Source organism: Thrips palmi, unplaced genomic scaffold (assembly GCF_012932325.1).
Source record: "Thrips palmi isolate BJ-2018 unplaced genomic scaffold, TpBJ-2018v1 HiC_scaffold_18, whole genome shotgun sequence".
NCBI classification, from domain to species: Eukaryota; Metazoa; Arthropoda; class Insecta; order Thysanoptera; family Thripidae; genus Thrips; species Thrips palmi.
The window spans coordinates 490,126-506,245 of NW_023144627.1; the positions used below are offsets into that span (position 1 = coordinate 490,126).

The 16,120-nt window shown below is 43.5% G+C and overlaps 2 protein-coding genes across 16 annotated transcripts in view; one reads left to right on the top strand and one right to left on the bottom strand.

The window, feature by feature from the left end:
• LOC117644856 overlaps positions 1–16,120 on the bottom strand; it is a 31,902-nt gene that overhangs the window by 12,260 nt on the left and 3,522 nt on the right. For all 15 annotated transcript variants that reach the window (XM_034384507.1, XM_034384508.1, XM_034384509.1 and 12 more), the window contains 3 exons: positions 15,631–15,762; positions 14,975–15,030; positions 11,404–11,732 (listed from right to left, as the gene is read on the bottom strand). In XM_034384507.1, coding sequence (XP_034240398.1) covers positions 11,404–11,732; positions 14,975–15,030; positions 15,631–15,762 — 517 coding nt within the window. The remainder of the gene's footprint in view (positions 1–11,403; positions 11,733–14,974; positions 15,031–15,630; positions 15,763–16,120) is intronic.
• Positions 3,213–4,221, top strand: LOC117644859. Its single transcript, XM_034384522.1, has one exon. It carries the CDS (start codon positions 3,311–3,313, stop codon positions 4,190–4,192), a length of 882 nt encoding a protein of 293 aa, XP_034240413.1. The 5' UTR covers positions 3,213–3,310; the 3' UTR covers positions 4,193–4,221.

A 16,120-nucleotide genomic window follows, 5' to 3' on the forward strand; every position in this document is an offset into this window, starting at 1 on the left:
CTCAGCTGCATTGTACCATACGTGCTATACTCATAGCGTATGGAATCTCAGTGTATTTCTCAACCCTATTATTTGAACATTCTAAATGTATAATTGGTTTTGAGGGGAAGCCATCACTCATCGGGCAATATTGACTTTTTTTTTTAGAAAATGGTAACTGTACGGGGTAACTTGAGGCACCAAGTTTCATCGAATTTGACGGAAGTTAAGGGGCCCCCCCGTTTATAATAACTCACCTCCTCCGTTTTAACATCATAGCCAAGCCGCATTTGACGGGAATTATTTTTTCACACAGTGTAGAGGGTCCCAAGTTGATATGCAGCTTAAAGTTGGAGTGTTTTCTCAACTACGAACGGACCTCATGAGACACAATAAATCTGAAGGTCTCTAAAAATGGGGAATTTCATGACCTTCCCAGCGAGCTTAATGTCATTGAGATCGGACGACTTTCAGCCCAAGACCCGACGATTTATAAAAAAAAAAACTACGGTGAACACTGGTGAAACAAAGGCATTAAAATTATGCCCTTTAAGGGCGAAAACGACTTACGCCCTCGGAGCGGCGTAAATCGTTTGTGCCTTTTGGCACGGCATTAAAATTTTGCTAAACAATTCCTACGTTATTAACGCCCTTTCGAAGGGTATAAAAGGACTTACGCCCCTTGAAGGGCGTAAAAGAGTGTTTCCCGACATGGTCATCACGTGACTATGTACAAAGAATAATGAGTACTGACATCGAACACGAAACCCGAACGAAATAAGGCAAGTTTCCAGGAAAAACAGCAATATTTCGTACTTATGGACGTTTTCGGACGCCATCTTAGCAACTAAACCCTCCCACATTAGACCCCGTATATTCCTAAATCGAGGAAATTTACGAAGATCGACAAGAACTGCCATTGGACGTGAATCACGAGCCAAATGAACAGAAAACCGTTTCAAAACGCGGAGTTTTGGTATATTTTGACGATTTCGTACGCCATCTTGGCATTTAGGCCCCTGAAAAAAAAGGAGATGGTTGGAAATGGTTACACAAAGTGAACTTCATATAATTTTACCCCTAAACTGTTAAAACAATACAGCGACGCTTGTGAGTACCTCAATATTTCAGAAAAACGAGCCTTTTGGCGGCCATTTTGGACGCCATGTTGAATTTAGGGGCTTAAATGCAAAAATCGAGCTTGGCAACAGGGCGCATCGTTTTCAGCGGGGTCAAATTAATCTAGAATCGCCTGTTGCCAGTTTGTAGCACAAATCGCCTCTCGACATGATTTAGAGAGCCTTTTTCAGGAATCCTTCCCGGTCTAAGACGCGGTCTGGCGTAAACCTACCTTGTATCTACAAACATGGGCCAGTTTTAAGTGTACATGCCACATGCCCTGTTGACTCTTATTTAGCATGTACATGCAATGTACACTCTGTTTTAGCGTGTGCCTAGCAAGGATGCTTCAAATAAGAGTGAACCATGTACACACTTCAGTTTGCAGCGTTAGCGAAAAACTTTCTCCGCAAGGTTTGCAGACGAGACTCACCTGCCGGGCCCGGTGCTCCCTGCGGCCCCTCTGGCGAGGGGGCCGCCACTCCCGTAATCCTGTGTACGCGTTCGCGGGACTACGCGTGTAATCCTACGTAATCTCTCGGAATCTTACGGAATCTCACGGAATCTCACGGAATCTCGCGTAATCTCGCGTAAGCCCCCGTAATCCCGCGTAATCCCACGTAATCCCAAGTAATCTCACGGAATCATGCGAAATCATGCGAAATCACCCATTAAAATGCGTGTATCAACTGTGAAACGCAGCGCCAGCGCCAACCACTGCCAAAAAACGCCTTGCGATGCGGCAACACCCATCACACGGGCAGGGAAGACAGAGACTCCCCCCTCCTCCTGATCATCCCGCTCCGTCCCGTGCCCCCACCCCCGGCCCGGCACGTCTTCCCGCCAATCTCGCCCTGTCGCCTCACTTCTGGACGTGGTTGTTGTTGCTAGGAGAGAGCGTCTTTTCGAGGTAAGAATTTGGTTGTATTTAGACTTGCCATGTAGTAAGAAAGGTTTATGGTGACAAGGAGTGCATCTGGAATGATCTACTTGCAAACATATAATCACAGACGCACAATGGGTGTGTGTTTTGCTTCTCAACGGCCAGCCAGCTAAGGAAGCCGAAAGGGGTTTGGGCGGGGGGCCCGCAGTTTTAAAAAGCGATACTTTCTCCTTTGAAACGGATTGGTTTTAACAGCGCCGTTAACTTACCGTCAGTACTACACTATTTCGTTTTCTAACCCCAATTGCATAGGCGTTCACTGACACTGGCTCGTCTCCTAACCTTTGGTAACAGGTAGAACCTACAGTGTAGCTGAACGCTAGCCAAGCTTGTGAAACACCAGTGAATCATGACTTCGTGTATGATTAATTCATAAACTAGATCTGACTTCGAACTTAACCCTAACAAGACAATTCTCATCACTTATGTCTTCTATTCATAATGTTTGCATCTCTTTCTGCTTTGCAGTGACTCTGTGGCTTGAACGCTAACGCTTGAACTGAGGAGCTCCTCCTATGTTTTTCTGACATCCCCTGTTTTCATGTCATCGCCTATGCCATTGGCTTCTATTAGAGCAGGTATGAATCTGTGACACAATAGTATGCTTATTTAACCTGTATCAAAGTAAACTTTTTGTAGATACACCCGTATTATCTCACTATCTGGCATAACAGGTGCATTATGCAAGAATGTGGTATCAAGACTATTTAACTGACTTCCTTCTCTTTCTAAATTAAATGTAACAATATTTTACGACAAAACTTAACACAATGTTTTATTATGCTGCTTTCCTGTCAGTTGAAGGCCTTGTAGATTTTTGTGATTTTGAGATTGAAATCATAGCATTTCAATCTACAAAACACACAAAGTCCTTGCAATAAATTTTTTGATACATATTTATTTATCTTTTTGTTTTATTTTTTGCAGTTTTTTTGAAACCATAATGGAGAGGATGGATAGAGGTGCCTCGACTGAGCCCAACAATGCCAATGAAGGCGACTCAAACGGTTCTGAAGGTCCTGAAGGTACTGGAGGCGTAAAGAATCAACTTGACAACAACCCTAAACCAGAGATTGATATTGAAACAGTTAGTATTAACTCAAGCCCAACAATTTTATTTTGTAGTTTTTGTCCCGCTATTAATGTTTATTTATTTTGTATTTGTGTTTATTTTTTTAGGTACGTGGAGATTCCTTCTGGGATATTCTGGAAGAATCGTCATGCAACACTCTACAACTGCAAGCATCCTTCAAAGAAATTCTCACCACAATGGGATTTGACAATGTTCGCTCTCTTCAAAGCTTCTGCGAAGAAGATTTCAAGAAGATAGAGAAGTTCATGCAGACCAAGCTGATAAGGATTTTGGATAAGAAATGTCTTCATATGTCAGCAGATAAAAAGCAGAAAGAGCTGGAAAAGTACTATGGATCATTATTTTCTATTCTACCAGAAGAGTATGAGATTTTAGGAGGTCAACGCAGGACAATATTAGAAGCATCTAAAGTTGCTGGCAACCTGCTGACTGAAGCAAACAAGAAGAAAACTCAGGTGGCATCCATTTTCAGAAAATGCTTTGCACCATCCAAACTTACTTCTACTCAAAAGTTGAAGCCTTCTGACAACACCTCAAATGATGAATATATTGTAAAACAAACACAATCTTTAACAGAAAACATCCAGGTATGGTTAGAAACAAATGCTCCAGAACTTTTTAATTCAAATGTTGACAGTGAAGCAACAGAAGAAAAGGTGTATTTAGTTGTGCCTAAAGTGGGGAAAGATCCTTTCGGAAACTTGCTGGCTAAAGTGTCTTGTCCAGTATGTGATCAAAATTTTACCTTTGGCAAAACTGGCCCTCGATGGAGTTCTTCAAATTTCTATAGGCATATAGAAAATGTCCACCACAAGAAGAAGAGAAAGTCCAGTGACTCCAGCCAACAAACTTTAAAGAAAATGTTCAAAAGTAACACTGCTGATAATGAGGAAGACAGTGCTGGTGGAAAGACAATTGAGACAAACAAGACTGTAGATGTCGAGGTTGTTCCAGAAAATGATACGAATCCAACCTCTAGTGAAATCGAAGATCCCTCAGCCAGCAGCACGTCTCAAAATCAGGACCAGGATTTTGTTCTGACGGTGGAAGAGAACTGACCACTTTCTCCCGCCACTCACAAAGAAATTGGTCTCAATACAGCAGGAGTGCCCGGCATCAGACCAAGCTTGCCGAAGCTGCTGAAACCTGCCACAAAATAGACGAATATTTCCCAATATTGAATCAGATGGAGCTTCTCCTTGCTGAAAACCAACGGTTGAAAAATGTCGTCCTGTCTCTAAACAAAAGTTTGCCAAAGAATTCTGACTATGCTACTGATGACATTCCTCAGCTTCTAAAATTAATGTTAGAATGTGCCAAAGCAAATGCAGGTAAAAAACCAGGTGCCCAAAGATTTTTTTCTGTTATAAAAGAATTTGCTACCTTGTGTTTCACTCTTGGCGGACCTCAGCTGTATGAAATATTCCAGAAGAATTTTTTTTTTCCATCAATCACAACTGCAAGAAGGTTCCTGTCTACAAGTTCAAGTACCATTCAAGAAGGTGTCTTCAGAATCACCCAGCTGAAGGAGCGCATGGATAAGATGGGCATCAAAACAAGAAAGGTGCACATCAGTGAAGACGGCACAAGTATAAATGGAAGAGTGCAATACGATATCAGGACAAATCAACTTGTTGGGTTTGTTCCTAAGTTGAGAAATGGTTTACCTGTGCCCAACAGTTTTCCAGCCACTTCTGCTTCAGAAATGCAATCTCATTTTCGAGACAATGCAGTTAGTAAAAATGGATATGCTATCATGGCACAGCCTTAGATGAAAAGTCACCAGCATTTTTTTCTGTCATTGTATGGTACTGACAACAAATTCCAGCACCCCTGATGTATTACAACGGTGGCATTGGATGGAAAAGGCATTTTTAGAGGCTGGTCTTGAAATTGATGGTTTTTCTTCAGATGGAGATGGCAAACTTTTGAAAGCCATGTATTTGAGAACATTTTCATCTGCTGCAAAGTGTAAATGGCCATGGTTTCATTCTTCTCTATCAGTTGATGATGCGGTAATGATTCAAGATACTATCCACTTACTTGTGAAACTTAGATCAAAGTTACTCAAAGCATCTGATATAATTCCCTTTGGCAAGAACCACGTGGCATCAAAAGGGCACTTGGTGGTTTTAGTGAATGAAGTGACAAAAGATCAACATCAGCTTACCAACACTGTCCTGAATCCAAAAGATAAGATGAATTTTAGGTCAGCACAAAAGTTGTGTGACTCTACAGTAACCAAGCTTCTGAAAGATACCGTCCCAGGCAGTGAAGCCACCGCTGTTTACCTTGACATGATGCGAGAGGTGACCGGTGTTTTTCTTGATCAACAGCTGCTGCCATTGGAGAGGGTGTCCATGATATGGAAATGGATTTTCTTTTTGAGACTCTGGAGGAAATGGATCTCAGATACCAACGGTTACACTCTTGCTCACAATTTCATCACATCAAATGCTTACACATGCATTGAACTAAATGGACATGGTCTCATCAAATTAATTCGGAAAAGGAGAGAAGCTGAAGAAGGAGACATCTTCTTACCAAGCATTTGTGGAAGCCAGCAGTGTGAAGATTGTTTCCGTCGTTTAAGATCAATGTCAACTATTCAAAGCTCGGTTGTTGTATTTAGCATGCTGGAAATGCAACATCGCATCAAGCGTATTGACTTTTTGGGTGACACCTTTCTCAAGTTAAAGGACACCGTTCACTTTCCAAGACTTAAGAAGCAATATTGTGGGTCATCAACTGAACAACAGTCAAGTCCAATTTTGCCGGAGGACTATGAAATTGAGGCTACTGTTGAAGCAGCGTTCAAGTCAGCTTTGGAGTTGTGCATCAAATTTGGTATAGCAAAGAGACAAACTCCAGTTCCTCACTGTCCGCTCCCATTGGTATCCGCTGACACTCTTGATGATATATTGGAAGAATTGGTTGAAGATGTGGATACCAGTGTGGATGCGGAACTAATTGATACTGGAGATACTGAAAATTCTGAAACCGTTGCAGAAGATGAACACGATGAAGATTTAATTGATGCAACTGAAGATCTCCTAATAATTTCAAGTGGCTCGCTAGGCATAAAAAGCCATGATGATGTAGTGGTCACACCAACAAGTCCATTTGTTAAAGTTTTAGATGGAAATGGCAAGACATGCATTATCAAGAAAACTTCATTCTGTTGGCTTTTGGGTTCTGGTGACACTTCAATGAGCAGTGATCGACTCTTACGGGTCCAAACTAAGCAAGTTTCTCATGATCCTCTTTCTCTACCCAATGCTAAAAGCTTGATTCCACAGCGAGAAGAAACAGTTTCCATTGGAGACTGGTGTGCCTTCATGGAAGGCAAGTCAATTGTTGTGGGGAGAATTCTTGCCTTTAGTTACATGAGTGGACCAAACTGGCGGAGTCAAGAGTATTCTGCTACTTCAGCTCCAGTGAAAACACCTGAACACTCAAGCAGAGGCCTAGGCTGTATGTGTTCCTGGTTTACGATTTCAAACCGTAAGCTGAAAAGCACATCCATGACAAATCATGGCTACTACAACATTGACAACTATATCTGCACTCTTCCCCGTCCCAAAGTAGTTAAAAAAGACTTAATGCTACAATGTTACCTTCAAGATATTAAGAAACTAGTCAAACCCTGATTGGGAAGTTATGCCAGTATTCTTGTGAATGTGATAATTGAAATGTTGTACCTACATTTGTGAATTTAAAATGTTCGTTACTTTTGCATGTAGTTACAAAACAGACATGGTTCCTCGGTACAGCTGTACTGCTAAATGTGACTTAAATAACATTTTTTATCTATTTATAGTATGATGTATTTTAACATTAGTCTTTTATTTATAGTTTGGTATGTTCCTTGAAATGCTAGGTGTTGTTTCATCAACATCTCACATTTAGTTTATATTTACTCTGTGATGTAAACTTCCAATTTACCAAAACTATTTATTTTGGGTATGTGACAATTGCCATATTCCACATGTAGTAACAAAGTCTACAAGTGTTTGTGTGATGCTAAATACTGTTAAAATAACATATTTATTATTTTATTAATTTAGTGCCTGGTGAATGTCTTCCTAATTGTCTTGTACTTACTCGTGTAAATACTCAAATGACTTACTTCTGTTATGTATACAATCTGTTTGTTGCTAAGAATCGAACTGATTTTACAATAAAAATGTGAATGAACGGACTTCTGACCCAACTTTCTTCCTTAATATGTATCTTCATCTTCAACCAAATCCTAGATAGCTGGATGTTCATGAAAAACAAGTAGAAAAATAAAACCAGTTGGGTATTAAAATATACAGTTCTACATATGTCTGGGCCTCTATTACTTGCCAAGTCACTAATTAAACCAGTTTGGTGGAAATATACTCAGATTAAAAAGAATTTAAATGAAAGTTTTTTGTTTTCTGTGCGGGGGGAGCCTGTTTGTCATCTTCTTGCATTTGGCTCCTAAAAAGCATTTTTAATATCACACAATTTTCTGGTGACAAAAAGATGTGCTTTGAAGTACATATTGTGTCTCACCAATTTTTCAACCACAGACACTTAGACGTGGCAGTAAGGGGAAATTTAAAATTCCCTTTTTTTAAATTTAAAACCGGCACCCCCCAAAAAGGGTTCTTTCCTACCTAAAAACCACCGAAAACCCAAAATTTTGGGGACCGATCGAAAAATATTTGGGGGTTCGCTAAAATTTCTAAAGGGTTTAAATTTGACGTAATTTGAAAAAAAATACAACTTTGGAGTATTTGAAGCCCTGTGCACCCGGGTGTTGGTCCTAGCTTTTTGCCCCCGGAGACTTTTTTTTTCTGGGGATCCGGGCCGACCGAAAGAACCCTACGGGATGCTTTTTTTAGCGAATGGTAACGGAAGGGGTCCATTCTACGCTAAAAAAATTTTTTTTTTCCCTCCGCTTTTAGTGTTTTAGGGGCCCTGCCAAATTTTTTTGCCTTGCGTCAAAAAAATTCAAAAAACCCATGTTTTTGATAAAAAAAAGGTTTGCTCTTTCAAATGGGGGTCACGGAAACAGTCTACGATTTTTGGTTTAGGCTCCAGACCCGGGTTAAAATTTAAAAAAATGGATTTTATTTTAGTGAAAATGAGAGCAAATTTTCACTCTTACTCTGAAAACTCAAGTGTGTGCCAGGCATGCACTTCTTGGTGCATGCCTGCAGGCACACACTTCCTGGTGCATGCCTGGCGGGCACACACTTCTTTTCTGCATGCCTGGCAGGCACACACTTCCTGGTGAAATGCCTCAGGCAACACTTGCCGTCGCTTTTGCATGCATACAAGCAAGTGTGTGGCTGAGGCTTTCACCAAAGTGTGTGCCTGCCAGGCATGCAGAAAAGAAGTGTGTGCCTGCCAGGCATGCACCGGGAAGTGTGTGCTTGCAGGCATGCACCAAGAAGTGCATGCCTGGCACACACTTGAGTTTGCAGAGTAGTCACGTGCGACGTATGGTTTGGCCACTTGCGCTACCCGGCGAAGTGCAGGCGGTGCGCTGTGATGGGAGAAGCTCCTCGGGTAGAAATGGACGGCTTTTATACAGCTGGAAAATTTTTTTGTGCCCAAAAGTAACGCGCTGGCGTTCGAAAAATACATGGATTATGTTTGGACTGTGTCAGCAAGATGTCGACAAAATATTGGGAAATATTTTGTGGACGTTTTGCCAGTCTCTGGCCGGCCGCCGTCGTTTTAAACGACCTTAAAAAGATGCCCAGAAGGCAAAGACAAAATTTTGGGAAAGAGTTGCCGCATCGCTGGCCGCAGCAGCAAAAGAGAGACCACTGGCTCGATCCACAAACCTGCCGCTTGCGAGACAAAGCGGATCTGCTGGGCGCTGGGCCAGAGCGTCATCGCTGAAAAAGAATTGCAGCTGAGCGGTCCGTATACGTATCCACGACCGTGTTTGGGCTCAGCCGGTCCCTGCCCCCGGTCAAGCCCATGATGTCACGATCCAGCGAACTCTGTTGATCACGCGCGGCAAAAACAGCTAGTCTATAGCGTGGAGCTGCTGCGACCTGCTGTGAACGAATGGGAGCAAAGAGGCTGACACAGTCTAAAAATAATCCAGGTATTTTTCGAACGCCAGCGCGTTACTTTGGTCACAAAATATTTACCAGCTGTATAAAAACCGTCCATTTCTCCCGGGAAGCTTCCCCATCACAGCGCACCGCCTGCACTTCGCCGGGTAGCGCAAGTGGCCAAACCATACGTCGCACGTGACTAAGAGTGAACATTTGCTCTCATTTTCACTAAAAAAAAATCCATTTTTTAACTTTAAACGGCTCTGGAGCCTAAACCAAAAATCGTAGACTGTTTCCGTGACCGCCATTTGAAAGAGCAACCTTTTTTCTATCAAAATACATGGGTTTAAAAATTTTTGTGACGCAAGGCAAAAGTTTTTGGGAGGCCTCTAAAACACTAAAAACGGAGAAAAAAAAACTTTTTTTTAGCGTAGAATGGGCCCAGTTCCGTTTCCATTCGCTAAAAACGCATCCCGTAGGGTTTTTTTTTGGTCAGCCTGGGTCCCGAGAAAAAAAAAATCTCCGGGGGCAACAAGCTAGGACCAACACCGGATGCGCAGGGCTTCAAATACTCCAAAGTTGTATTTTGTTTCAAATTTCGTCAAATTTACAACTTTCAGCCATTGTAGCGACCCCTAAATATTTTTTGATCGGTCTCAAATTTGGTTTTCGGTGGTTTTAGATAGGAATGAACCCTTTTCCGGGTGTGCCGGTATGGAATTCAAAAAAACGTGCATTTCAATACCCCTTAGTGGCAGTCTAATGGACTCTCCAGCCTTACCATATCCTGGGGCCGGGGGTTTCAGATGGAGGGAACAGGACATTGAGTAGCCAAGTTTTGCTGGTCGAGGAAGTCTGTAGCTGTAGCGCCTGCGAGGTAGGCCACCATCACGACCCGCAACACACCAGTGTGGAGACGGTGGCCTACCCCGGAGATCGCAGGCGCTACGGCCATTTGGCCGGCGTAGTCCACGTAATCTCACGTAGTCCCACGTAATCTCGCGTAGTCCCACGTAATCTCGCGTAGTCCCACGTAATCTTACGTAGTCCCACGTAATCTAACGTAATCTCTCGTAGTCCCACGTAATCTAACGTAATCTCTCGTAGTCCCACGTAATCTTGCGTAGTCTCGCGTAGTCCAGCGGAATCCAAGAAATCCCGTAGTCCTGTGTACGCAAAAATCCTGAGTGGCGGCCCCCTCGCCCTCTGGCTGCCGCTGCCGCAGCGCCCCGACACTCGCCAGGCGGCACAGCAGCATGCGGGCCGCCGCGTCCTCCGCGGGCCGCACCTCGCCGGTCCAGGCCGCGCCCCCGCACTGCACTGTCAGGCTGCACGTGGCGGCGGGGCCGGACAGGTCCGCCAGCAACTGGGCAGCGCCGCGGGGCAGGCCTGGGGAACGGCACGGAAAGACACACGTAGTGAGATTGGTCGTAATGGAACGCTGCGCCACCTCGCTGGCGAATCAAGGGCATATGAATGACGTCGTAACAGGGCGCTAACGATTTTACGCCACTGGAATGGTGAAAAGCTGATACGGATAGTTCTGAATTGACAAGAAAAGTAAGGATTGTCTTGGATCTGCTCTGACAGTTAGGATTGTCTTGGATCTACCCTGGCAGTTAGGATTATTTTATAACGATGCGTCGAATTGGAACGTCTCTCTGTAACTAAGTGTAACTTTGACTCAAAAAATCTCAAAAAATCAAGAAAGTATGAACATGAAGGTTTCCGAGTAAGATAACAAATCGTTGAGAGAAACTAAGCGAACAGAGTCAAATGGTAAGCTTCAAAAAATACATTTAAAAGTTTTCAGTAACAATTCTAGTAAAAGCTGTGACCAAAAAAAACGCAACAGAGAGATGCTATTATCAGACTCAAACAAAATCTTATTCATTTCAACCATTCTATGACATATTTTCACCTACATCTCACCATAACATAGAATAGAATGATACATTATACTCTTAAAACCTTACGAAGTATTTTGAGCATACATTTAACAAACTAAAATACTTTGATATACGAAGAAATAGTTCGTAAATTACGAAGTATTTTCTTTGAAAGCTTATGTGTGCTCAAAATACTTTGTTATAGAAACTACTTTTCTTTGTTAGGCCAAAATTAGTTTGTAAGGTTTCCTCAGTGTATACAATCGAACGTGACAAAATTCATATTGTAACGAATATGACATGACATCACCCCGAGACTAACAGCATGCTTACCGGCCTGCGCCGCGTCCTGCTTGGCACTCTCCCAGGCGGCCTCGTCCGCGCCCTGCCCGGTCTGCAGGCGCCACTCCGCAGCGACCAGGCCAACCCTCTTCTTCTCCAGCTCGCCGTGCAGGGCCTCCAACTGGCCGCGCAAGTCCTCCAGTGTGCCGAAGGCCTCGTCCACGGCCGCCTGGTCGCGCTGCAGTGCCTCCAGAAGCTGTCCAGCCTCTTCAGCCCGCACCTTCTTCAGACTGCAAACGGAATGGTTCTCCACGCACTCTTGGGTCGCGGTCTTCTGGCAGCTCTGGCACCAAAACTGCAGAGACGTTGTGTCCACGGGCCTAGACAGGAGCACAAAACACAACCATTTGGAGTTTCATATGCTCTCTCAGTCGTTAATTGACTATTTCTCATTGGCAGACAGGGATCCTTAACGTAACATTTAACTAACACTGCTTTCATAACGTAACATGAGACAATGTTCGCTAAAGGTTAAGGGTATGGACTTATGAGAGTACTCGCAAAAGTATATCCACACAAATTCGAGACGTAAAAAACATAACCTACCCTTTTGAAAAGATGTTAGAGGTTAAGGGTAATAACTGTAACTCTTATGATAACCTTATGATGCCCTTATGAGGTAAGTTAAGAATCCCTGTTGGCAGACGTATTTCTGTAACCAACCATAATACTTAGTATTTCATTCTTAAATGCTTACACAATTTCTTTGTTATAAAGTCGATAAGTAATACTGACAAAAAATACTAAGTAATATGGTTGCTGACAGAAATGCGTCTGCTATTGAGAAATGGTCAGTAAAGGGTTGAGAGTGTGCATAACACCGGATGAAATCATATATCTGCGACACAAAATTATTAACTGAGCAAATTCGTGCGGTGCGCTACACACTTAATCCCTTTGCACACGTGCCAGATTCTTTTTGATGTGAGCGCCCTCAAGGGCCGATTCAAGCTGAAACTGTGACTGTTTATTCAGGCAAATGTGACGTCAAAAATCGAGAATACACAATAAATAATGATCAAATCTTAAATTGTCGTGCGAACTACGTACTAACTCGAGCATTTAAGAACGTATGCACAGTTTCACGCTAAGCTTTTCACACAAATAACAGGAAAAGTAGCGATATACATCGGCAACTTTGGCCCGTCCCGTACATTAAGAGACGTACGAATTTCACCTATGTTTGACCCCGACGGAATTAAAACCTGAATCTGGGGTTAAAATTAATGTCATTTTCGTCATCAGCACCCTTAAAAACATCAGAAACAATGCAAAAACTCGAATAAAAAGAATGTTCAAAAAATACCCCGCTGGGATTTGAACCCGGGTCCGAACTTCTCCGATTCGCTCGAAACTGGCACCATTGTTTTTTTCTCGTCGCCCCGATTCCAAAAATACCCCTACGTGCCCTCCTAGCTGCATCCGTTGCCGAGATCCTCCTCGACCCAATGTAGACCACCTGCAGCAGCGCCCCCGGGGCTCGGATCGGATTTGCTGCCACCGGGCGGTTCTTAGGGTCACCCAAGGAGGCTGCATACCAAATTTGGTCAAGATCGGACCACGGGAAGTCCTCGGACGAACGGACGGACGGACGCACAGCAGGGATCTTACTATATGCCCGTCCCTCCGTCATTTTTTTACAATAACAGGAAAAGTAGCGATATACATCGGCAACTTTGGCCCGTCCCGTGCATTAACAAATGTGTGAATTTCGCCTTTGTTTAACCCTGACGGGTTTGAACTTCAGTCTGGGGTCAAAATAGATGTCATTTTCGTCATCAGCACCCTCACAAACATAAGAAACAATGCAATAACAGGAAAAGTAGCGATATATATCGGCAACTTTGGCCCGTCCCGTACATTAAGAAACGTACGAATTTCACCTATGTTTGACCCCGACGGAATTAAAACCTGAATCTGGGGTTAAAATTAATGTCATTTTCGTCATCAGCACCCTTAAAAACATCAGAAACAATGCAAAAACTCGAATAAAAAGAATGTTCAAAAAATACCCCGCTGGGATTTGAACCCGGGTCCGAACTTCTCCGATTCGCTCGAAACTGGCACCATTGTTTTTTTCTCGTCGCCCCGGTTCCAAAAATACCCCTACATGCCCTCCTAGCTGCATCCGTTGCCGAGATCCTCTTCGACCCCATGTAGACCATGATGCACCTGCAGCAGCGCCCCCGGGGCTCGGATCGGATTTGCTGCCACCGGGCGGTTCTTAGGGTCACCCAAGGAGGCTGCATACCAAATTTGGTCAAGATCGGACCACGAGAAGTCCTCGGACGGACGGACGGACGGACGGACGGACGGACGGACGGACGGACGGACGGACGCACAGCAGGGATCATACTATATGCCCGTCCCTCCGTCATTTTTTTACAAAAAATGAACGGGACGGGCCAAAAACTCGAATAAAAATAATGTTCAAAATATACCCCACTGGGATTTGAACCCGTGTCCAAACTTCTCCGATTCGCTTGAAACTGGCACCATTGGTTTTGTCTCGTCGCCCCGATTCCAAAAATACCCCTACATGCCTTGCTAGCTGTATCCGTTGCCGAAATCCTCCTCGACCCCATGTAGACCATGATGCACCTGCAGCAGCGCCCCCGGGGCTCGGATCGGATTTGCTGCCACCGGGCGGTTCTTAGGGTCACCCAAGGAGGCTGCATACCAAATTTGGTCAAGATCGGACCACGGGAAGTCCTCGGACGAACGGACGAACGAACGAACGGACGCACAGCATGCATCATACTATATGCCCGTCCCTCCGTCATTTTTTTAACAAAAAATAAACGGGACGGGCCAAAAAATGAACGGGACGGGCCAAAAAAAAGACGTACACGGTAAAAACATTTTCTGATCTGGTGAAGACTGCACTGCAAAGCCGGTGGAAAGTTTACTTGCCACAAATTTGGAAAGCTGTTTTTAATGCCAAAAATTTTCAAGCTTGGCCATAAAATGCTCCCCAGCTTGCCAAATTTCGCCAGCTTGCCAAAATTTGGCAAGCTTGGCCCGTAAATACTCACAGCTTACCAAAATTTGGCAAGCTTATGATGATTGCCGACCAAAGCTTGCCAAATTTCGAGTCAAAACGGCTTGCCAAAGTTTGTGGCAAGCAAACTTACCACTGGCTTCGCCGTGTAAGGCGATTTCCAGGAGGTTCCTGGAAAAACCAAGAACCGTTTCAACGCTTGTTTTCGGCCGGCAATAACGTAACGATAGCCCGTAAGATTTTTTCCCAAAATAAGGTAAGTGAAAAAGAGACCTCGTCCTCTCGTCGTTTTATTTACGTTCGTGTGCAGGTCAAAATAACCTGACACGGAAATGTAAACAAACGCAGACGTCGAGAAGGAGAAAATCGTTACGTCATTGCCGACGGAAAACGAGCGTAAACCCGGCTTACCCGTGCAGTATGGTGGTAGAATCAAGAGCGGATTTAGATCAGAGCAGTGCACAGCCAAGTGCAGCCTAGGGCTTCGTAAGGTACACCTTCGAATACAGAGTGGCCGCAATACTTCTGTGCTACAATCAAACGCCACGTGACAAGACTTACTTGAACTGAATCAGGCTATAGTTGTCAGGCAAATTCGACGGTAAGCTCTGGAATCGCTGGAAAGAAATAAAAAAATTGAAATGAATCCATTACCAGCCAACCAGAGCATTGACTAACTTCTAGAAGTCCCTTAAAAAATTTGAAGTGGCAATTCGACTATGGGTTATGAACCAGAACTAAAAAACAAAACTAGTGCCGTTGTGCTAGAACTTGGTGACTCTTCCTACTGCATCATGGGTCGCCATTATGTAGAAAGTAACGATTGAGAAAGGCTGCTGGAATTCACTGTCTTTCATTTTGCGATACTTTTACTACAATTTTTTTGCGATAAAACCGAGTTTGCGATTCCCACGATTTATCGCATCCTGGAGTGCGATAATTTTGTTATTGCAAATTTTTTGCAATAACCACCCCATAATTTTAGCGATAAAAGAGCGTTTTGTAGTAACTTTTATCACATTTTTTTCTGCGATAACTTTTTATTGCATTTTCTTTGTAGTCATTATCGTAAAAAAAGTGATACTTTATTGCAAAATTTAGCTATAAATTTTTATTGCAGATTTTAGGTTGTCATCATAGCAAAAAAAAAATGTTATAAGTTTTTTATTGCAAAATATAGACAGTGGTTATCGCAGTTTGAATAACAGTGAGCTCACCTTGTTGTCCAGCGGGCATTTCCTGATCTCCAGCCCCTGCAGACACCTGAAGCAGAACGAGTGGCCGCAGGGCAGCACCTTCGGCCGGCGCTCGGTGGAGTCGAAGGGCTCCAAGCACACGTGGCACTCCATCTGCAGAGACACGCAACTGTCACACTCCTCCCTTGCGAAACTGGAGTGTGAAGGCACACAATTGCTCCTTGATTGTGAAAAGAAAACAGACACGCTTCTGGCAGGGCCTGAAGTGACGAAGAAGAAGAACATAGACCGGAAACAGTACAAGAAATCGGCCTTTTTCGGGTTTCTTTATGGCAGGTTTAAATCAGATTGTATTATAAGATTAAGCTTACTTGAATGTTTAGATTGAGAATAAACATTCGTCATCAAGAAATAAGCGTTATTTGACAACTGTTTCCGGCTTGTGTTCTTCTAGTTCGTCACTCCAGGCCCTGCTACACTGCAAAAATTCAGTGTCTGATACGGATCATGC